The sequence below is a fragment of the Botrytis deweyae genome (genome assembly GCF_014898535.1).
Source record: "Botrytis deweyae strain B1 chromosome Unknown BDEW_001, whole genome shotgun sequence".
Lineage (NCBI taxonomy): Eukaryota > Fungi > Ascomycota > Leotiomycetes > Helotiales > Sclerotiniaceae > Botrytis > Botrytis deweyae.
Window position 1 is genome coordinate 2,227,542 of NW_024066208.1, and position 22,609 is coordinate 2,250,150.

Sequence of the window (22,609 nt, forward strand, 5' to 3'; positions counted from 1 at the left end):
CTTAATACTGAGGTGTGTATGACTAAGATTATGAAAGACACCCCCCCCCGAGCCCCCACATTCGAGGTATCACATCTATGATCTAACCTTATCTAATTGATCATTTTAAACGAGAATGACTCTGGCTCTACATAGGAGAAAAAAGAGGCCGATTTTGACTATATAAATCTTCAATGAAATCTCTGAATTAATTGAATTATAAATCAATTATAAATAAAACAAATAAATCTGAAAATATCAAACTACTTTTTATCTTTTAATTATACTAATTCTTATCAAAGTTTATGTTTTATTTTAGATTTAAGAAAAAGAATTTGGTTATTGAGGGTATTAAAAAGTGATCAAAACCGGCCTCTTTTTTCTCCTATGTAGAGTCTGGTCATGTTGTTCAAACTTGGTGCTGAGCATTCAGAAATTTCAGGAAAAAGTAATAAGGCAATCGATTATTTATTTAATTTTCATTTCGATGTTAAAAAGCAACAAGCTCGGGCGTATGCGGTCTGGGGTTTGCAATGAGCTATCCATAACTGTACCAGGTCTTTATAGGGTCAATTCTCGCTAATCATAAGAGAGGGTGATGCATGGGAGATCTCCATTATTGAGGAAGCACTTGATTCGATTTTTCTTCCTTCTCCAGCTCAGGTGCAAGTGTTGCATCATTGTTCGACCTTCCGCGTCATGGTCGTTCCTCGTTCAGCGATGGTATAAGAGGAAGAGGTGACATCTGCGAAAGTTGTGGATTCATGGTGATACACAGCTTTGCGCAAAAAGGCAGAATTAGATTACCGCACGATCTTCTCACCATGAGATATCATGGTAAAGAGATTTATATCACCTGCTCACTCAGAATGGCTTTTGAAGAAAGTGGCGGAGGTTTCATATTTGCGACGTGACGCATTTGTGCTGTTAGTCAAAATGTTTCCAACGCCCGGCTCATGAATGACACCTCTTTTCCCGATTAAATGCTGCAGTTGACAAAAGAAGATTTATCAGCATTAGATTAATGACATCATTGTTCAATGACTCTATATGCACAGCCTCACCACTCGCCGAGCTCTGGGGGTCTATCCTTCTCCACTGCTAAGAAATGAATTATCTCTGGGGCCTGAGCCAACTGAGGGTTCAGAGCCGCGGCATAGACGGAAGACATGTAGGGTTTTTTCTCATGATGTAATTGCTCTTTAATTTAAAGCAGCTGCGGTGGCATGTTCTTTACGACTATTCAATTTTAGCTCCCTTTCATCTGTGTGGGTTTTCTTTGCAGGCAAATTTTACCTTGTATCATTTCATTAGCTATCTTCAAGGTGTAGTCTTGTATAGTAGATCGCTAGGGCTAGAAGATGTTCAAAGCACTTTCAAGGCGTAGAGAGAAGTAGTATTACAAATGAATGAATTAAGTTGAGTTATAGGAGGCTACATCCCCCATCTGTATGCTTGCTAGTCTTTAGTTGTGAAAGAAATAAATACTGGCTTCTGTTTGAGGAGTCATCATTTTCTTTCCAGAAATCTCATCCTCAAATCGCCCTTCAAACTAGTTTCATACATTCAAAGCCGGTAGATCAGAGGCTTTCATAAATAACCGAGACATAAGAATTTTTTTCGTAACATCTTCAGTGAGTACTACTAGATATGAAGATATCAAACACTTGATATCTTCATATCTAGTAGCTAGAATGAAGAGAAATAAAAACCATGTTTTGAACAAACTCCCCGCCGTGCTAACCTATGCCCCACCATCTGGGAGTGCTAGACTTGCAATATCTTAGCCCCATCATATTATAACCATCCCCACCATGTTGCTACATGCAGAAACAACCAGAACAAAGCTTCTTGGTACTCTTTACCTTCGACTTTCCTGACGTAGCTTTTGTCTTTGTCTTTGGTTCCTTTGCCTCTTCTGCATTCTCTAGGATCTCCTCCTTGTTGATCTTAATTGTCACTGGATCAGCCTTTTTCTTAGGTTCCTCTGGCTCTTCTGCATTCTCTAGGATTTCCGCCTCGTTGATCTTAATTGTCACTATATCAACCTTTTTCTTTGTCTCCTTTGACTCTTCTGCATTTTCCACGATACCCACCTCATTGATCTTGATTGCCTCTACATCAGACTTTCCCTTTGGCTCATTCTCATTTCTGATCCTCTCATCTTCCTCAGCCTGTTGAATCTCACACTCCTTCTCCCACCGCTCATCAGCGTCTTTATAACCTAGTCTCTTAGACTTAGCTTCAAGTCTCTCACGAAACTCATCAAGCTCGTTCTGATAAGCAAAATATTCTTCTTTAGGTGTAGTCATACGAACACCTCCATCTTCATACATGTGTTGTTTCTCGGAATCACTTCGGGAAATGATGCCACAGTTGCAGTTAGGACAATCTGGGTGTAAATTATCGCGATAGATGAGACCATAACTATCAGGTGTAAGAATGTTGGGGTCAAAATACTGAGGAAGAGGATTATCAATTCGAGGATCTTTTCTTGGAAAGGGTCTGTAGTTTGGATGGGCTTTCTGGGCTGGAGTTCCGCCTGTAGTTGGTGATAGTTAGTCTTATCTCTCTTGAAGATGCGGGATAATCAATCGAACACTTACAGAATGTTTCCCAAGCTTCCCGATCAACAAGAAATTGCACATAATCTGGTCGAAGTATGTGTAGTTGAAGAAAAACTTTCTTGCTATGAATATGTGATTTTGCTTTCTCTACTGCAGCGGCAAACTCATCAACTGTGACAGTTTTGCCATCCACAGATGGCAAGTGTTGACTGAGAAGTAGACGACCAAGGTCTGGAAGTACCGATTCATATAATTTTGGCATTCTGTGTGTATCGCCGACAGGCGTAATCTCATCGGCCATGTCGAGTATCTATCTACCGTGGCTTTGATTATGAAGAGGGACTTTTCTTTTTTTATAAAAGGGGTTTATGATTATGATTTCCAATAATAAGGATTCGATGTATGTGAAAAAGCCGCGGTTAAGCTGAAATTTATTATGAAGATGAGATGCTCCATGGATGTCAAAATGGGTTTGAACCTGGGAGAACTGATGGTTATAAGGAATTTCTCGCGATCGAAGCCATAGTCTCTGTCCGGAAGAAAAGTTCAAGAGATCGTGGAGGTACTTATTACAGCGGCACACATGTGTCATAAGTATCGATATCGTATTTGTAAGTCAAATATAACGTGTCTTTCGCATTCGCCAATCTTCTCTCCGCCTTGTTTGGGTTTAAACTTTGCAGTTGAGTGAAGTAATTCTCTTCAGTATAAATCTTGGCTTCCGTTTATCCGGCTTCGAAAGAGGACTTGCCAGCTACTTCGAGCTGATCGCCGTACATTTGCCGCAAATTCTCGGGATACAAAGTGAATTTATTTTTCTGAATAGCCTATTGGCATTGAGTCAGGCCTATCGCCATTTGACTGAATGCCGAATGAACGAGTTTAATCTGAACTTTCATGTCTCCAATTAGACCCCCACTTCCTAGGTACATCCACAAGTATGGCCCGCTAGCGAAACGCTTGCTAAGAATCTAAATTTATGAAACGGGACCAATCCATTCATATACCACAATCTAATAAGTTCTTGAGCACACTATTGAAAGAATCCAGCACCATTAAGCCAACCAATTTTAGCCTGAGATGTGGGTAAACGTCGACTACTCGCTGGCCATGTATTCGTAGTAGATGATTCTTTCATCTCCATGCATCCTATATTTGATCATATGATGGACTCTCCAATTCTTCCCCTGAGCAGTATTCAAATTTTCATCCTCGGTCTTCTAGACTCCCAAAGCTTGGCTGGCACTCTGCCGCGCTCTATTCTATGAAATTCTGGTCTCCAAGCGATTGATAAGCGCCATTTTTCGTCATCGACGCATCCCCTCAGAAAAATAAGCATTAAGAAGCCGATATGACGTTACTAAGATTCGAATCGGACGGAATCGTGTCGAGTGTGCGACTCGCACACTCGCACAACATTATCTCGATGGAAAGGAATCGAGGCACCCTGATGAAATTTTGCATAGTTTCCAAAGCAAGATTTGTCCGAGGTAATGAGGTTATAATACAAGTAAGATAAGTGTCTATCCATGCTGATGTATACCAGATTGTTACAGTAAAAAGAGTAGGCAACTCGTCAACTTGAGGTTGTTAAGTTAAGCTGCCACTTCATCTCTACAATTTCTCAGATCAATAATGCTAGAAGTTAAGGCTCCTTTCTTTGCATTGCCCATTTGCCCTTGCATTATATTTTCCTCGTCAAGTTACCTTGTTCTACCACTCAGAACATGACAGACTCATTCAGATTTCCTTCATTAGAATACTTTGTCTTCAAATTCGTTTCTGAATGACAGAACTCAATCTACTTACCCACCGAGAGGACCTCAATAATGCTTGGAAGGAAATACAAACAAGCTGTTTCTTATTGGCCATGTTTTGTTGTTCAGCCGTTTATCATAAAGAATCTCAAAATTTAGGCACGTTGAATCTATTATTCAAGCTTGATGCGAAGACGACGTGTTAAATGTACAAATATATTCATAGAAAGATTGCCCTGCAAGGGGCATATGGCAAGGTAATTTAGTTCTCGAAAGACTGCGAAGCAAGGCTTGTGTTCAAAACCTAACTTGAGATCTTGTTTTCTACTCTGATGATCTAATTGAAACTCTCTCGTGGGGTTGCGATCTGCTGCGAAAATGCACTCGAAGAATTTAGTCTTAATCAACAATGTATCAGCATGGAATTTTGAGCATGCATATACTCTAAGTGTAGGGAGAGAACACAAAATCGTATTTGATAAATGTGCTAACTTCGTCGATTGCTATAGCCTACGGAGAATGGATCATATGGAAAGATGCCTGTTGAGTTGATATCACTTCATCAAAATCCATCATTATGAATCCTGTACCCCCCGCCCCCCACAACCTCACCATCTCACATCCTTTTAAATTTAGCTCCCTTGTATATCCACAACAACTTGTAGAATCTGTCCGATATAGGATAGGGAGTAAGATTGACAAGCAGTATCAGTATCACAGAGAACGTGATTTTAACCAGCATTTAGACGTTTCTTACTGAAATCGCGATTGCTTGGCGGACCGGCCTTTGACTCCTCGTCTTAAACGTTCGTTGACCTCTCTTCGTGCTAATAGCTCCATCTCATTAGCGGAGAGGCCGTGGTGATATGCCGGGAGTTGTTCTCTAACCAATGAGATTGGAGTTTGAGTGGAAGCTCCAACATCAGGGGCTGTCTTTTGTTGGGCTGGCGCAATGGGTGCACGATCGGCTGGCCGAGGACTATAGTGAGTGACTGGGAATGGATTCATGTCGGGTATGTCCAGTGGTCCACGAGGATCGACACATGGGAATGATATCCAATTGTCTGTGGTGTTCATGGCAACTGTCATGGCTTATTAGTTCTCAATTACTTAGATAGAGGTGATGGATTAGAACTTACAAAAGTGTTCCCATATCTTAAAGTCTATGTTGTATAGATTAAAGTCGGGGCGGGCAAGAGCTCGATGATAGTCGTTATTTTGAATCATTTCGCTCCAATACGTAGCAACTGCCAAAAACTCCTCATTGTTGACTTGTCCGCGATATGATCGGGACTCGACAACAATCATATGTTGTAGGTGACGGCCGATTGATTGGTAAAATGGATAATTTTCCATGGTTGATAAGCTGTGTGTAAGATCGCGTTGAGGTCAAACTGGATTTAGAGGAAGTGCTTGAATATTTTGTCAATAGAGTATGAGAGTATTTGGAGATGAAGGAAGATATTTGAAGAGTAGAGAGGTTATTAAATAGCCTTTCAAGCTGCAGAGCCCAAAGACCGTAGTGATAATATGCTGTATCACTAGCGGACTAGATGTTTCTACAGCTAATAAGATTTGAGTTCCGATAATTCTCCTGCTGTATCATCAGAATTTTCCAATCATATACGGCAGCACTGACTGGGATCACTCAAATGAGTGAATTTGATAACCCAAGATCAAGATCATACGATTGATTGCTCTTTTGATAATAGAATATACAAACACTTCGAACCACTCGAGAGACAAGCTTAACATAAGTGTGAATAGAACCATTTAGATCACTGTATTTCTAGGTATAAAGATTTGTTTCAATAGCTAAAAGGGATTTCTGCATATTTCTTAGATGGAAGTCCTCCCAGTGAGAGTTACTTAGTTTTTCCATTTGCAACGGATGTGGATTTTTTTGTCTATGGCAGATTCACCTATTTAAAAGGGATATAATACTGCTGAAACTTACTCCAGTTCAATGAGTCATTTGTGATTGTACTATAATTTTTTCATGGTTAAGGTAGGTATACAATGATTAACTCTATTCTTTGAAGTTATTTTCACAACTTAGAAGCCAGCAGCCATTGTTCAGACACTTGGACGAACGGATGCCATCAACTAAAGTCAGCTTCAAACCTAGTGGCTCTCACGGTTGATAATTTTGTTGTCAAGGAAGAACCTCTTTTATCCAAGCAAAGTCCATCAAAACAAAAAGTGAGCTACTTCTCTTTGAGTTCTACAGTTTTGAACATGGATTAAAAATCTCCTGGGTATCTATCACTGATAGTGTATTAGACAATGATTACCCCTCAAAGTAATCACTACACTCTCAGGATGTAATAAATATGGTCTTCAGACAGTAACAATGAGGAGAAAAAAGGAAAAGGAAACAAATTATAAGACCAAGCCCAAGTCAGCCCAAGTAGATGGATAATTCAACTTCACCATACAACTCTCTTTCCATCAATGAACTCATAAAAGCTTTTCAATACCTTTATGATAGCTATGCCAACATGCTTCTACCACCAACGAAGCTTACCAAGCTAGCACATGAAACAAGTCGACGAATCAGTTCGCCATGAAATAGCACAAATACTTCTCATAAACTAAACGATGGTATCAAATCTCCATAATAAATTGACATCGTTTCAAAACAGTTCTGCTACAGGACTTCCATTACACCCCCAAAAATGCCATGCAGATTCAAACAATGATCTCATGTTTTGACAATACATCTGATCCTCGCTTACTCGATATAGTTCGAACCTAGGACAGCATTCTTAATCCTGGTGATATTACTGACTCCCTTTGTCTTGAAATTGGGACGAGTGAAAGATTGGACATACTGTATAAGAAACTTGCTTCCGTACCTATTTAAGACAAACTTGGACACCTTGTGCCTGCCATTTGAAAATCAAATTCATAGTCTTTCAAAAGTTAGTGTTAGGAAGATTTTACAAAAACCGTGTTGCTAAACATAGAATTTTCGGAAATCTGCACATTTCATTTTAAAGAAATTTGTTGGCTGATACCATGAATAATATCTAATCTTCACAAACAGCTGTAAATGGTCGATAGATGACAAGTTCTGCAGAGAATAATGATCAATTCAAGACAGCTAATACAAACAAAAGGCGGGAGGATAAGATCATCCTGATCTTGAAACAAAATTCGTGATCCAAGCCCATGCAACTGTGAATTCATTTATCACAAAAGAAACTTAGTGCTACTTTCCTCCAAATGAGACCTCTTTCCGTATACGCCCCGCTGAAACAATGGATAGATTCACAGGAGCTTAAGGCTTCATGTTAGACGCGTGTATTGTATTGCGGAGATAGTTTCCCTGCTCAGTTTCAACGAACAAAACTTTGAGCATTCATCGCATGATCACACCAATTTCTCGAACTCCTTTCACATACTCTTCGTTTAAGGTACTCTCGGACATGATCTCCTCCATCCTCGATTTCCAATCGTCTTTCAAAAACGCATGTAGTGGCTTCCCAGACTTTGCAAAATTCTTTTCAAACTCAGCTGTGAGGCTTTCAAGCTGCTCTATCATGCCTTGCTCTTCTTCCATGATATTGTATACTTCATCTTTCGTAAACGAGTTGGCAGGTGGACAAATTCTCTGACTACAGTTACACATATGCGTAAGTCCCAGCTTATAGAAAAGTACATTGTCGAATAATGTTATGGACTAGCCAGGGACATGTGCTAAACTTTGATTCCAGCACTTTTGCAAATATTCTCACCATTGCCTCGCCCCACCACGTTACCCACGGGACGTAGTCTAATACCTCCCGGTTTCCACAAAGGTGATCGGGGTTCCCAGTTTTGAACTCCACCTGCAAATTACCCAAAAGCATGTGATTGGTGGACAGCCACTCATTGAGCAAGCACAGACAAAAGAATCGATGACATCAACGTCTAAAAGGTCTAATGGAACAGTTTGCGGAAATTCCATATCCATCAGGTCAATATTCTCAGGAGGCTTCTTCGTTTCCTCCTAGTTCTTCATGATCCAACGTCTGCGATTGTTTCCGACGGAACTGCAAACCTCATGTAAAGTTGTAATCATGTTCTCCTTGTCCAGTGTTCCTATGAGATCAACTCCTTCCGTGATAAGCCAACGTGGCAGATCAAAAGCTTCATACGTCTCAAACTTTGTTTGTGCCAATATGGGCAAGCGGCCTTCATGATCACGTGAATCTATGTCGAGAAAGCCAAATTGATAAAGAGCTTCTGCTAATTCTGGAGTGAGATTTGTCATGTGTTAGACTGTAGTTGTCTTTGGGTGAAATTTAGGGAGGAGTATCGGGTCTATGTATACCCTATGGCTCTTGAGTTCCTTTACCGCATCAGCAGCCTGAGTATCCAGAACACTGTCTGTTTTGAGCCATCGAGATATGCTCGTGGGAGAAGCGATCATCAAAGATCGGGCTAGCTCGAGTAACCCATATCTTCTTTAAATCAAATGATCAAAGATTGTCGATCTCCATGAATCCCTCCGATTTCTGAAGCATCTCAAAGAATCATTTGCATCATCACCCCTCAAATTCCACGAATATTGCGGGGACCAAGTGCGGAGCATGCTGCCATTCTCAAGGAGAATCTTCATTGATAAATAGCAATTTCTATTCGCTGCCAATGTAAGCGGCAGTTCACCGCAATCATTGCATTGATTCACGTTACCCCCTGCACGAATAAGAATCCTTAATCCTTGCGGCCATTGATGTGCGAGATGTAATGTAGTTTCTCAACTCTCGTAAAGAACTTCATTGACCGCCGACGGATCTTGAGAGAGTACGTGTTCCAAGCCTTTCTCAGATTGTAGCAAAATTGCTTCGAGGATTGTGGGCATGTCAATCACTGAGCTTACTGTTAGCTAAGTCTAAAATAAAGAGTGAACACAATTTACCATCGATACGCTGTGTCTGGCGTATAAAATCACAAGGAATTCTGTCTTCCAGGTATATCGTGGCGTATGCTTTATGATGGCGCCGAGGTTGCAAAGTCTCTCCTGGAGTCTTGTAAAGTCTTCTTCATCGAAATCTTCAGGCAACGAAAATCGAGACTCGATGATAAATTCCAATATGTTTCTGCAAATGTTATCACTTTGAATTATGTGCAAGTTTATAACAAACCACGATTCACCGTGAACGCGCTCAATATAATGAAAAAATAGACCTACGATGTACTCAAACCGATGGAATTGGCATGTTCGATAAATGTGCGAAATACTCCGCTCGCATGTTGGCACTTAGCTAGTCTTTGTTTCTTAGAATAGCTGCGCGTTTTCGATAATTTGATGAACTCGTTGTCAAACGCAAAACTACCCATGTAGAATGTGCTCTGGATACGTACCTCTGATAGCGGCGTGCCCGATTTGTCTAAATCGTTGGGCGACGCTTTCCCGTTTTGAAACGATATACGCAACTCATTCAAAGTATGATTGACAAGCTCTTCGAGCTATTCCATAGCTTTGTCCGGCTCATCATATTTGATAGCGTGGATACTTGAGCCCCAGTTCGATGTACCTGAGCTATCAAACTTGGGGTGCATCCGTAAGGCATCATATTCCGAGTATACCAAGCTCTTACCATCCAGAGCCCTTTGAAAGGGGTACCGATTGGGATGCATGTATTTAGTAGCATATAATAAGCGGAAAGCAGGCGAAGAAGTAGGTGTTGTGGCACTAAAACCCAGCAGTGGGCCGATTGAAAAGCCGCCGGCACCACGCGTGAGAAACATAGTGAATGCTATGCAGTATCCTAGCAATTTGTTGCAAACATTGAACTTCTTTCGAATTAATTGCCAACCCTTACACATAGAACAAGTATGAAGACTCGAAAAGTTTTGTTTCCAGAGGGCAGAATACACAGAGGCGCAATGTCCATCAGCATATTGAGATGCTGATAAATTGCAAGGACACGGACAAGGGAAACGAAGTCGAACGTTGTGTTTGTGTTTCAGTAGTAAAAAGCTGGATTCAGCCTTGGCGGCGTTAAGCTCTAAGCATCTTTTTGCCAGTAAAGAAGGGCTTTGGAGAAGAGGCTGCTGTTTACTTGATATCTGTGTCAAATTAGTAATGTAGTCATGGGCCCTGATGTACGCAACTTTACTATAATATCTATTTTCTTTGACAAATTTCAAAACAGCCTTCGAATTTTCGTGAGGTGTGAAAGTGCGTGACACATTGATCCGTAATCATTTGGGTTATATCTGCTTGATGGCGAGTACTGTCTTCCCTCTTCTTCTTTCAGTGTCAAACCTTTTGGAGCGGCTTGACATACGTACAACATCCAAACTTTAAGAGCATTGCTCAAATTATGCTGCAAGCTATCCAACATATTGCAAGCGGCCGCTAAATCATCCCGCACAAAACAATATGTAAGTCTGTTCGAAAGTCTATCCTTTCCATGTCTGCTAGCCCCTTCATTTAGCTTCTTCAATGTTTCTGCACAACCATTCAGCGTAAGAATAACAGATTTAGGTATCATTTTCTGCGCAGAGCAAGGCAATTTCCCTGGCTCTAGAGGGTTGCACCACATGTGGCGAAGGATTCTCATGACAAAGACAGCTTGCCGTGATACGCGGCCATTCAACTGCTTTGAAGATAATTTGTAGAGCCTGGAGCCTTTCTATGCTTCGGTATATGAAATGCGGCCAATCCAAGGCCAACGGACGCGATGCAGAGACATAGGACAGCACAGGATCAGCAGTCTCTGAGATGTAAATGATTGTTACTCTGCAGGATGAGTGTTTTGTCGGACGCATTACTGTTGTAATATACCTTTCAAGTGCTGCGAGAAGCCTCTATTGATGACCGTGTTGTGCAAAAAAGCTGCAGCACTTGTGGTCATCTGTTCGCACTGCCCAGTAACATCCGGAATGCAATGACCACTTCTAAGGCGTCGAATGTCTCCCGCGGTATTATTATAGAATTATAATAACTAAATGCACGCCTAAAGCCTCGCAGCCTCGTCTGTATGATAATCACCAACCATCGTGGGATGAGACTGAGGAGCAGGAGAAATAATTTCATCAAACCGGAATCATTCTCGCCGTTGTGTATTCAAACTTGAGCTCGACAAGTTGACTTCGCAAGTGTCTTTCGTTCAAGACTACTAAAAGTATTCACACAATGCCATCATGAACACTTGCACAATGGTGACAATGGTATTCGTAGGGCGACGTCAAACTCCGAGCGGGATAAGCTTCGTGCTCCACCAGACTAGCCCCACACTAATTCTAGGACCCTGACCACCATCAACCTCACCAACAAATCAAACAACAACGACTCTTCTCCAATGCCTCCCCTTCCAATTCCTACAACTCCTAGAATCGTCATATACTATCAGACGCAACATCATCCTGATGGCAAATTATGTTCAATATTACCTATCATAACCAAACCGAACATCGCGGTGACACATGTCAATGTCGCCGCGATTCATCTCAATGATCCCCCAGGAAATATAACTCTGGTACATCTGCCACATCTCTCTTTGATTTATGTGTGCAAGCATTAACAAATGGCAGAACGATCATGTACCTCACCATGAACGATTCGTTACCATGTGGGCGGAGCTTCGAATCCTCCAAGCCTCCGGAATAAAAGTAATGGGAATGCTTGGCGGGGCAGCAAAGGGTTCATTCACACGACTCGATCAGGACGATGCCACATTCGAACTCTATTACATTCCTTTACGAAATCTTATCCGCGAACGGGGTCTCGATGGTTTAGATCTCGATGTTGAAGAAGAAATGACTCTTGCTGGAATAATTCGATTGATTGATCGACTGAAAGCGGATTTCGGAGCTGGATTTATCATTACACTTGCGCCTGTGGCTGCGGCATTGGTATCTGAACTGCCAAAACATAATCTAAGCGGATTCAACTACGAAGCTCTGGAGGTTATGAGAGGAAGTAGTATTGAATGGTACAATACCCAGTTTTATTGTGGGTGGGGGGATATGAGCAAGACTGCTGGATATGATATGATGATGATGAGGGGGTGGCCTGCACATAAAATCGTGGTGGGTATGGTTACCAATCCGGGGAATGGTAGTGGATGGGTGCCTTTTGAGACTTTGCAGGAAGTCCTTCTCAATCTGAAGTTGAGTTATCCTACATTCGGTGGTGTAATGGGTTGGGAATATTTCAATTCGTTGCCGGGGGGTAGAGATAGACCGTGGGAATGGGCGGCTTGGATGACGAGGGTCTTGGGCAAATTACCGATATCTGCACCAAAGCAGCCGATTGCGAGTCCAAGTGTAATACCGGAGGTAGAAGCCCAAAAGCCGCTTGTGAGTAGAAATGTAGATGATGATCTTGAAGGGGATGCTCCTTTACCTTCGGAATTTGAGTATCATTCCTCGGGATATGGAGATGAGGATTAATGATACCCTGCTTCGTATAGCTCTATCTAAAGATTGAAATTTCTTCGCGTGCTCAAATTCGTGCTTTTCATTCCATTAATATCAATGGCAGTCAGAGCATCACTTTCTGTCGGTCCTATCCTATCAATGTGTCCGCACTCAAGCCTCATAGAGCCTAGAACATTTACAACATTTTGAGGTGTGCCTGTTACTTAATGCTAAAACTTTAGCACCGGTCGGTCACTCCTATGGGAATAGTAGGGAGAACCCGTAAATATTACAGCCTACCGTCTACAACAAGCAGTCCATCTCAAAGAACCTCATTGAATTTCACGTCGCTGCTCTACATGGTGTCTTCACGCAGAATGCTCATCGCAAGATCTAGCCAGGATAGTTCCTCAATGTATGGGGTTACCACAACCAACTTATAATATCCTGGTAAGAAGAGTTGTCTATTATTCATTACATCATGCTGTGCGCTAATGATGTATGTTTATGTCTGCCTGAGAATATTTAGAGTTCGGTTCTATGTCTTCGTAATCGGTTGCGTTCGCGAAGTTTTGTTAGCCGAATATTCAACTAATAAGGAGCAAGCAAAAGCTGTTTTTTAGTATGCTATCATTGGGAATGTTCTTTGTATTTTAAGCTCTCTATTAAGAGAAGAATCTACTTTGATTATTGTTATTGGAAAGAAAGTTAGGTTTCAAGTATTCTTAGGACTGGATGTATGGAAAGGGTTTTGTCTGGTTGATAGGATGAATTTCCCAAGGGATTAGCTATTTCTGCTTGGAAGATTACAATAAGGAGTCATACATAGCTGTAGTCTTTGATGTATTCATTGTTTATATCTGAATATCTCATTTTTATGTGATTAATACTTGAAAAAGTTGAAATAGTCAATGAAATTATCCATACCTGAACTCCCTGCCTTCTATAGATCTGGGTAATGCAACCTACTGAGTCTTATTCAGGAGCTGACACTTAGAGTCAGTGGAATAAACAACATCTAGACACAAACTCACAAGTCAAAAATCAACTTCCATCCCACGCATACTTATCCCATCATGGAGTCGTTCACACATCCAAAAGTTCCTGCCTCGAGGCCTGAATAAAATCATACCCGAAGAAATCCGGATAACTCACAGACTTTTCTTTCTCTTTAAATTCAATTGCTTTCTCATCACAATCCTATTTCTCTCTCCATCAACACAGCTTCTATCTCCAAACAAAAAGTCCAACAACGACACAGCAATACAATGGCAGATCTTGAGTATATATCTGTACTCGAGGACATTAAGCAATTTGTCCTCAATGACAAGCTTTCCTACCGCGGCGTTTGCACCGAGGAGGAATTTGACGCCACAGTAGAGCGCTGTCGTGCCAAGCAGGTAGAATGGAAGACTCCGGCCCGGGATATGCAGCAGTGTATCGAGTGGGACGTCTGGGTTTACTATTGTAAGTTCTTCTTAACTTTCGGATACGTTATGTCGCATGTGTCGGCTCGTACTAAGAAATATGAACTTTAGTCCTCGATTACAACAATGTGGAGGCTGTTGTTGATGTCCCTGGTAGATTTCCAATCGTCGGCGGTGGCCAACGCGCGCGGAAATTCGAAACGGTTGAGAGGAGGATCATGCTTTCTAACTTTGAGGTGCTAAATGTCTGGAAGGCGAAGATAGAGAAGATGGAGATGCAGGAGAAAAAGCTGAGGGACGATGGAAAGATTGAATGGGAGAGATTGATGACTGCGGCGCATCAGAAGAAGGTAAGCACACTGTGCCCCATATCAAGGAGGTGTGAGACTTTGAAGTTCACGGTAGTGGAAACGAAAGTGCAAATGTGCTGAATGTGTGCTAATTTGTTGCTTTGATAGAAGCGTGGCTATCTTGATTTTGACTACAAGCTCCGAAAGGGGGTTGCAGACCAAGCTCATCAATTTTACAGGGTTAAGGCAGATGGTGTGAGAGAGGAGATTGATGAATTGGAGATTGAATTGGAAAGAATGAGGGGGTATGTTAAACAGCGATTGGACGCCATTCAAGAGCAATTGAAGGCTATGATTGAGAGCGCGGAAAACATTTTGGGAGGAGTTTGAGCGAAAGGAATATTGAGGGTTGGGTATTGAATGGGAAGATGGTATGATAATTCGAGATTAGTTTAATGATAAAATTTCAGAATATCAAGACTTGTATGGACTACTAGCCGACGAATATGATAAAGTGACAGGAGTATTGCTAAGAGTCATCGTTGATGGAGGTCTTTAAGCGTAGTCAGCTAATCACGTGGAATAGTGTCTAGTATCCGCAACGGACTCAATCACGGGATCAACTGCTAGTCTAGCAAAAACGGCCCTGTAGGAATATCGAGCTAGGCTTAAATATACCAGTTGGCATAACTTTGATCTGCTTCAATAGCTACATTCAAGCCAGCTGTAACAGACGATAAGGTCTATGTAACTACCAGAGCTAGCAACTCAAATAAAATCATGCAGAACATGATATCCGACAAGATAATAAAAACTAGCTACTCGGATCCAGGACATGAAAAGATAATAGGCGAACCTCAAAAATTGGATTTGAAAAGTGGGAAATGCCATCAAACAACCATATAAAAATCAAGGTAATCACCCCGCAATACTTCTTTGATATTTTGCACACATAGATGGACTATGAAGTATCTTGAATTTTGTAATCTTTCAAAATTAGATAGTAAGACAAAGACCTCCAAGAGCGAAAAATGGAGAGCGGATAAGGAGCGTAATTATAAAGACGATATTATCAATAATGATACTGCTGGACTGGAAAACAAGATGGGAGGGTAGGAAAAGCGATTGAATGGACGGAAAAGCACTCTCATGCTTTCAAACTCACAATTGGCTTGCTCTTGTGCTAATCAGATTCTACTCTAATTTGGCTAGAAACTGTATGGAAAACCTACCTTGGATTGATAATATTACCTTTCATACGTAGGTTCTATCTTCTAATTATAGATTCTATCCTCCGAATATTGCAGATTGTAGCCACTATAGAGCCCAAGAGGCACGAGAGAAATGGACCATTGGATTAATGATAGTGATAAAGAGAATGGAAAACGTTTGAAATCAATTTCATGGACTGGGATTTGCATGGTATTTGCGATGGCTGATTCAATTTCAATTGACCTAGGCTATTTCCTCGATTTATTAACTCATCTCAATTTCAAACTAACAATAAGCTAAAGCAGCCGAGTTTGTTCAACTATATCTGGGAATTGCAAGTGGGTTTTAGTCATGTACAGCGAGTCATTTGCATGCTATATACAGCTGGACAACTTTGCTCTGGCAGCCTCTCCTTCAAATAAGCAGATTTAAGCTTTTTGAGATCTCTTTACATTCCACGAACATACATTGGACCTCCTTGCAATCGGTGAAATACGCATCAAACATCAGGCTGTAAGAATGGAAGAAGAACTGTCCGTCTTGGGTGTTCTACGACACTTTGCTGTCAAAATTGGAGCATCGTACAGAGGCGCATGTAGCGATCGTAATTTTGAACAGATAATAGGGTCTAAGAGGCGTTTTAAAACGCGCAAGGTGAAGGATCAGATATCTACTGATTCTACCAATCAGCGGCAGATCAACCATGCCACTTGGGAGCAGTATTGGATGTTGTCGACTCCAATTGCAGGATCAGATATCGAGGATAGTAGAAATACTGATTTCAAAACATGTAGTGGTCAAAGACGGTAGGATCGCCGGGAAAATACCAGGCGTTAATTTCATCCCGACAAGACATGTTTCTGGAACTGCCAGTGGCTCAACTTCTAGTGCTTTTCAAACGTAACTTCCGGATCAGAAGCAGCACCATCTCAAACCATATTACTTAAAGCAGCAGAATTTTCCACCTCGGACAGTGACAGACTACTGTGTGTGGGCAAGTTTTAGCAGTAGCCTCAATGTTCCGCCAAGACCATGCGGAAATGCTATCCAACGAGATTTGCCCAAGAACATATTACAGTCAATACCTGCTCCAGATTTACTCGTTTTTACAAATTTCAAGCTAAATTTTTCCAATATCGAAAAAGATCAAAAAGCGTAGAAAGGGACCTCAGAGACCGAACGTATAAATTTTAGCTGCAACACTGGAACAATGTTCTTACGTTCTGAGTAAGTAGTCCGTACGGGATCAAATTGCAATATTTTTGCGGTACTGGCGTATGCTGGAAAACTGAGTATCTCATAGAATATACCTTTTGAATGATAAGAAAATCGTGATTCGGTAAATAAGATTCAATCGGTTTATCTTCAACGAGGCAGATGATGTTTTGTTAGAAATAAGGATTGGTGGGAGAAGATATGGGATGCTTGTCCCAATGTCAAAAATCTTGTGATTATCACATAAACCATAATTTAAAAATAACTTTTCGATGAACTGGTTCAAGTTGAGGAAATGAGAGTTTGATGTGAACATGGATGGCAGAGGAGACAGAGTTCCTAAGATTGGATTTCGACATGAAGAGAATGATTGTCATGTGACTTCCATGAGAAAAGCTTATGATGGGTAAGAGAAGATAGAGTAGAGAAACATCGATTTGAGCTTCACACGGCCATATCCGGCAGGGACTCAAGTGGTCCTTCCCAAAGAGGTCGTCCTTGCTGAATGGAGTTTTGCCTAATCAGGTTAGTTTACAACCACACCTTCATCTTTGAATCTCTTGTAAGGAATATCTTCAACTTTAGTATCCAGCACAACAACCTATCCAAATACAATCTTGGTTTCCTTGACAAAATTCCAATCAAGATGGCGGGTTTATCGATCCCTTCAAGGGACTCGGGGAAGGATCAAATGTTGGAACGTTACTTGAATCTCATGGCAGAACAGTTAGTATTTCTTCTTTCTCGATCGCATCATTTTTGACAAGGTCATCATAGGAGGCAGAGGCAAGAGGCAATAGTATCGACCGCACCTCAAATCACACCCAAAGACACGCAAGAGATTGAGGATGTTGAGGAGATCTCTCGAGCAGCTCAAAAAGTTTCCAAGAACAGTGGAGAACATGAAAAGTGGAAAGCAACGACAACAGAATCTCAAGAAAATTGTAAGAATTCCAGACTACCATTCAACTTTCAAGGTAATCATTGACCTTTTGCCAGACTGGAATCTTTTGGATTTGGCAGAAGAGGCGGGAACAACTACACTCTTTGTCAAAAGAAATCATGAAACTGAAAAGCTTCAAGCAAGTTTCTATCAGCCTTGTGAGTTCAAATTCATCAACCATTTGCACAAAAAATGACGTCTAACCTCCAATTTAGCGTCAAGTCTATTAGATCTTCAAGAGGAGTCTGGCTTAATAGATTTATCATCACATCAAAGACTCGGGGAACCCGAAGAAAGCCAAGCAGATCATGAAGAAACCAGTAAGCCTCTCTTATTACCACCTACAGAGACATACTCTGATATTTCAAGCAGACTCGGTCCTATTCGATTTGGAAGAAACAGTATCTGATACCACAGCCCTGTCATCACCCCAAAAAGCTCAAGAGACCGATGGAATTCAGGAAGCAGAGTACAATCAAGATACTGAAGGGACTGAAGAATCCGAGGCAGATCCTGAAGATGATGACGAGTGTAAGCTTTTCCTCTCAGCTGGAAATTTCTTCGATAATTACTAATTTCAGTAGGGTGGGGACTTTCCGATCTAAAAGAAGATTCTGCGCCTCCTCAAAAGCTACCGTACTTCTCAAAACTTCCCGGAAAAGTACGACGGCAAATTTGGCACTTCGCCCGTCCTGAAGCACGTTATATAAAGATTCGAGAGTCCAAATGGAGTGCAGCACTTTATTCGGATGCGCCAATTCCAGCTTTGCTTCACACTTGTCAAGAGTCAAGAAAAGTAGCTCTGAAATGGTACGACTTGTCATTTGCAAGGGATCCTGAGATGGGGTTTTGGGACCAGAAGACTTTGAACGAGCTTATGGACAGTGCACTTACTGAAGGACAACGCGCCCAGCCATGTATCTACTTTGACTGGCAACGTGATGGCATATATTCTCAATGTGCTCGTTGTAATGGTCATAGAATGAGCTGTAGACACGCTCCTCTCTCTTTCGATTGGCTCAGAGTTAAGCGGTTGGCATACGAAGGTCCTCTTTCCATCAATCCTTTTTATAAGCTTACATTGTGTTATCCTGCCGTCGAAAGTATCATGCTTATTCGTGGTCGAAGCGCTGTTCGACGCACGGTGGTTTCACCTTCCGAGTTCATACCAATCAATGAAAAGTTTGAATGGGAAGGAGATGACTTGCTTGCAACTTGTCTTGAAACCTTACAGAACACCGATCCGGAGTGTGATGCACTTGAAACCATCACGACAGTCCGAAGAATGACTTTAATGGATGTCAATCAGACAGACGTGGTTGACCGAACGGAGAGTAGTTATTGGCCTTGCCGTTAATTGCCTTAGGGTTTTCTATATTATAAATGAACTGGGGACGGATATGTATGTGGGATTGGTAACGACAATATATCCACTTGTGGCTAGAAGATTGCTATATGAATGAGGAGATTTGAAAGAATGGCATTGTAGCATATTCAATTACAAGTAACGAGAATCTCGTAAATAATTCGATTTGTCAGATTTACATAATCCCATCCCACCCATCCCATATTAATCCCGCGGTGATAGCACCACGGCTTACAATACCATAGTGTACGAAAGAATTAACAACAAAATCCGAAAAATCCACGGGGAGTAAACAAATTGATTTTGGACCGCAAGAATATAAGTATCTATCGCATCACCATCAACTCTCGAAATCTTCTTTTTTATCAATCATATCATCGAAAGTAGTACCATTCATTACATTGACTTGAAATCAACGTCCACCACTCAACCCACAAATTATTTACCGAAGTATTCCCGACAAAAAATATATCTTATCAATCTCATCATCATTCATCAGGGATTACCTTACTCCACAAAATCCCAAAAAGCAGAATTCAATACCTCCAACTCCAAAAATGTCAGACCCCAAGCTTGCTCCCTTCAGCTTGCACACTACTACATATAAATCCGTGCAAGGTGTTGAATTTCCAACCCACATTCTCATTCCAAAATCCATCGCTGGCTCAACAACCCCGGGAAAATATCCGGTCCTTGTGAGATTTCATGGAGGATTTTTAGTCACAGGCTCAGCACTCTTCACAGAATGGCTTCCTAAATGGACTGTTGATCTCGTGGTGAAAAGTGAGGCGATCTTTGTTATGCCTGATTATCGGTTATTGCCTGAAGCCAGTGGACAGGAGATTTTGGAGGATGTGAAGGATTTTTGGACGTGGCTTGCGTCTGGCGTTAATGGACTCTCGTCGTATCTTTCAGGGCTGAATAGCAATCTTTCTGTGGATTTTGAAAAAGTCGCGGTTTTCGGTGAAAGTGCGGGAGGGTATCTGGCTATCCGCAGCTCTCTTCTCCCTGAAGGTTTCTGGGGACAGACGGAGGGATTCGATGGTCCAAAAGCGGTGATGGCAGCGTATCCCATGACGCTTTTGAGGAAGGAGTGGTACTCCGAGGCTAGCGAAACGAAAAGTCCTTTTGGAGTTCCACAGATGGATGCGGGGTTTTTGGATAATCATATTGCTGATATAGGCAAAGGGGGTGAGAAAATAGTGATTAGTGCGTACCCGCCTGCGAGATTGGAAGTAGCGGTTACGATGGTGCAGAGAGGAAGGTGGACGGAGATTTTTAAAAGAGATGGAGAGGAGGGACTGTGGTTGGAGGATGTTATTGAGAATACGGATGTTAAGGGGGAGGGGGAGAAGAGACCTTACTTGTTGACGTTTCATGGGACGAAGGATTCTGCTGTTCCGTGGGAGGATACGAAGGAGTTGGTGGAGATTTATGGGAAGAAGTTTGGGGAGGATAGAGTGAAAGGTATTTGGAGGGAGGGGATGGAACATGGGTTCGATGGGTCTATCGATGAGGAGAAGGAAGAAGGAAAGTGGTTAAAAGAAGAATTGGAAGTGGTTAAGAGGGAATGGTTGGGGAACTAGAGAAGATGATCTAGAGTTAACGATGACAGCGAATAGAAGGTATTGAAATATAGACTAGAGATTGAATAGAAGGAATTATATAGATATAGAAATATGAAAATTCATATAATCTCTGCGTTCATCAGCGTCTTCCACTGGCCTAATCAGTCCATTACCATATCTGCAATATGCCACAAACCACTGATGCAAACCAAATCTCGATATTTTTCTACATATACTTGAAAGATACTACATCAGGTTCAGGGTGAACAATGGACAATAAGATGCAGTACTTGTCTATTCGTGCTAGGAAGCATTATTATCAAGTTACAACACGTTACCACCGACTCTCTCCACGACCAATAGGCAATGGATGTTCGGCATCACATGTTCAACATCAGATTAAACTTTCATACCTACTTTCTGTTTATGGCACCGTCTCACATCTTCTTCTACGGCCGAAACGACGGAGGCTAAAGATATGCAACAAATCCTTCATTCTCCCCATTTCCTTTCATCCACTCACTTGATTGGTGAGCCATAATGCGATTTTCTCGTGATTCTGAAGTATCCCCCTTTCTCCGCCGAGATGCTACGTTTCAATGCATTCTCATCATTACCACCTAAACTACGAGCACAAGCTCCGGACTTTTACAGTTCGGAGAGATTTACATTTCCGAAATCTCGGTCACCGTGAGGCGTGCAACAAAATGTCATTCCATCTATTTGCCTTTCCAATCAGCACATCCGGAGACTTTATCCGCCGAATTCCATCATTTACGCATGAATAACCCATCTGAAGTACCGAATACACTCGACATCGGCTAAAAACTCCGCATAACCCAGTTACGCAGGCGATGGAGATTGCAAGATCTCGGGGGTCAGTAGATATGCAACAATACAACTTTTTTCCTTCATTCGGCTTTATCATTGCTAGGCCCGGACTTATTTTTCCCTCCGGGAGACTTGGCATGGTCGTGGATTTCCCATGTAACACCAGCGGAGTCGGCGATATCCTCCGTTGATCCAAGGAAAATATCAAAGCTTCAGGAGTTCAGTGACATACAGACATGCAACAAAAAGTCTTTCTCCTTTATTAGTTTTCATGATTGGCAGGCACGGAAATTCCTCCGTCGGGAGATTAGTGATACTCGTGGATACTCGATGCTATGCAAGCGGACTCGGCGATTGGGCCCCGTTCACTTGTGGAAAATGATCAGAGTTTTAGCATTTCGGGAATGATTTCAGACGTGCAACAAAATACCTACTTTCCCCATGCATTTGTCTTTACGATTGGTAGACTTGGAGAGTTCCTCCGTCGGGGGATATGCGTGCAGCTCCAGCGGACTCGGTGAAGAAACCCCGTTCGTTCATGGAAATGTATTGGGGGCCTAGGATTTCGGGGACAAGCAGATGTGCAACAAATTATCTTTTTTGATCTATCTATCTTTGCAATTGGCAGGCCCGGGGATCATTCCCCATTTTTTGGTCGGGGTGCATAGAATCTCCATAAATATTTCATGACACTCCAGCAGACTCAGCGATGTACTCCGTCAACTCGTGGAAACGATGAGAGTACCAGGAACTTGAAGATGGTAACATGTGCAACAATATCTCTCGAGTCGTGGTTTGCTTACTTGATAGGCTCGGCGAGAATACTTGTCGTTGGTGAATTTCCTCTGTCTTGGTCACTTCGGCCCGGTGGTGGTGAAAATTCCGAATACTCATTACAGCGTGTTTATACTTCGCGGATCTCGGATTTTGCTAGCTATTCAGTAAATTATCTATCGAGTATACATGTTTCGTTGTCATAGACGCATATGCTTCATGTGTCTAGACAAATTCGGAATTTGTATTTTATCTCCGCCGAGAACACACGGGTTGTCTATCTATTCCAAGATGTCTCCAACGACTAATACAATGCTTGACT

At 41.8% G+C, this 22,609-nt stretch overlaps 9 protein-coding genes across 9 annotated transcripts; 4 read left to right on the top strand and 5 right to left on the bottom strand.

Annotated features, from left to right (window-relative positions):
* Positions 1 to 1,799: 1,799 nt before the first annotated feature.
* Positions 1,800 to 2,847, bottom strand: EAE98_000668 (uncharacterized protein; the record flags this gene model as incomplete). Its single annotated transcript, XM_038948286.1, has 2 exons — positions 1,800 to 2,521; positions 2,586 to 2,847. The coding sequence occupies 2 exons, from the start codon at positions 2,845 to 2,847 to the stop codon at positions 1,800 to 1,802; spliced, it is 984 nt and encodes a 327-aa protein (XP_038815963.1).
* A 2,209-nt stretch (positions 2,848 to 5,056) lies between these two features.
* On the bottom strand, positions 5,057 to 5,659 carry EAE98_000669 (uncharacterized protein; the record flags this gene model as incomplete). The annotated part of the gene is made up of 2 exons (XM_038948287.1): positions 5,057 to 5,385; positions 5,443 to 5,659. The coding sequence occupies 2 exons, from the start codon at positions 5,657 to 5,659 to the stop codon at positions 5,057 to 5,059; spliced, it is 546 nt and encodes a 181-aa protein (XP_038815964.1).
* Positions 5,660 to 7,667: 2,008 nt separating this feature from the next.
* Positions 7,668 to 8,561, bottom strand: EAE98_000670 (uncharacterized protein; the record flags this gene model as incomplete). The annotated part of the gene is made up of 4 exons (XM_038948288.1): positions 7,668 to 7,988; positions 8,044 to 8,136; positions 8,196 to 8,297; positions 8,349 to 8,561. The coding sequence occupies 4 exons, from the start codon at positions 8,559 to 8,561 to the stop codon at positions 7,668 to 7,670; spliced, it is 729 nt and encodes a 242-aa protein (XP_038815965.1).
* Positions 8,562 to 9,047: 486 nt separating this feature from the next.
* EAE98_000671 (uncharacterized protein) lies at positions 9,048 to 9,631 on the bottom strand (the record flags this gene model as incomplete). The annotated part of the gene is made up of 3 exons (XM_038948289.1): positions 9,048 to 9,176; positions 9,210 to 9,390; positions 9,483 to 9,631. 3 exons carry the CDS (start codon positions 9,629 to 9,631, stop codon positions 9,048 to 9,050), a joined length of 459 nt encoding a protein of 152 aa, XP_038815966.1.
* A 129-nt stretch (positions 9,632 to 9,760) lies between these two features.
* EAE98_000672 (uncharacterized protein) lies at positions 9,761 to 10,791 on the bottom strand (the record flags this gene model as incomplete). The annotated part of the gene is made up of 2 exons (XM_038948290.1): positions 9,761 to 10,363; positions 10,585 to 10,791. 2 exons carry the CDS (start codon positions 10,789 to 10,791, stop codon positions 9,761 to 9,763), a joined length of 810 nt encoding a protein of 269 aa, XP_038815967.1.
* A 720-nt stretch (positions 10,792 to 11,511) lies between these two features.
* EAE98_000673 (uncharacterized protein) lies at positions 11,512 to 12,747 on the top strand. The gene is made up of 2 exons (XM_038948291.1): positions 11,512 to 11,778; positions 11,834 to 12,747. Exons 1-2 carry the CDS (start codon positions 11,602 to 11,604, stop codon positions 12,692 to 12,694), a joined length of 1,038 nt encoding a protein of 345 aa, XP_038815968.1. The 5' UTR covers positions 11,512 to 11,601; the 3' UTR covers positions 12,695 to 12,747.
* A 1,182-nt stretch (positions 12,748 to 13,929) lies between these two features.
* Positions 13,930 to 14,768, top strand: EAE98_000674 (uncharacterized protein; the record flags this gene model as incomplete). The annotated part of the gene is made up of 3 exons (XM_038948292.1): positions 13,930 to 14,128; positions 14,200 to 14,438; positions 14,547 to 14,768. 3 exons carry the CDS (start codon positions 13,930 to 13,932, stop codon positions 14,766 to 14,768), a joined length of 660 nt encoding a protein of 219 aa, XP_038815969.1.
* A 2,683-nt stretch (positions 14,769 to 17,451) lies between these two features.
* Positions 17,452 to 19,105, top strand: EAE98_000675 (uncharacterized protein; the record flags this gene model as incomplete). The annotated part of the gene is made up of 6 exons (XM_038948293.1): positions 17,452 to 17,531; positions 17,583 to 17,749; positions 17,805 to 17,906; positions 17,964 to 18,068; positions 18,121 to 18,279; positions 18,333 to 19,105. 6 exons carry the CDS (start codon positions 17,452 to 17,454, stop codon positions 19,103 to 19,105), a joined length of 1,386 nt encoding a protein of 461 aa, XP_038815970.1.
* A 566-nt stretch (positions 19,106 to 19,671) lies between these two features.
* Positions 19,672 to 20,700, top strand: EAE98_000676 (uncharacterized protein; the record flags this gene model as incomplete). The annotated part of the gene is made up of 1 exon (XM_038948294.1): positions 19,672 to 20,700. The coding sequence occupies one exon, from the start codon at positions 19,672 to 19,674 to the stop codon at positions 20,698 to 20,700; it is 1,029 nt and encodes a 342-aa protein (XP_038815971.1).
* Between the last annotated feature and the right edge of the window lie 1,909 nt (positions 20,701 to 22,609).

What these genes read in the sequence shown, in the direction of transcription:
- EAE98_000673 (XM_038948291.1), top strand. Translation starts at nt 11,602, where the DNA reads ATGCCTCCCCTTCCAATTCCTACAACTCCTAGAATCGTCATATACTAT. An exon ending in CCCCAGGAAATATAACTCTG is followed by an intron (nt 11,779 to 11,833) that starts GTACATCTGCCA and finishes AACAAATGGCAG; the next exon opens with AACGATCATGTACCTCACCA.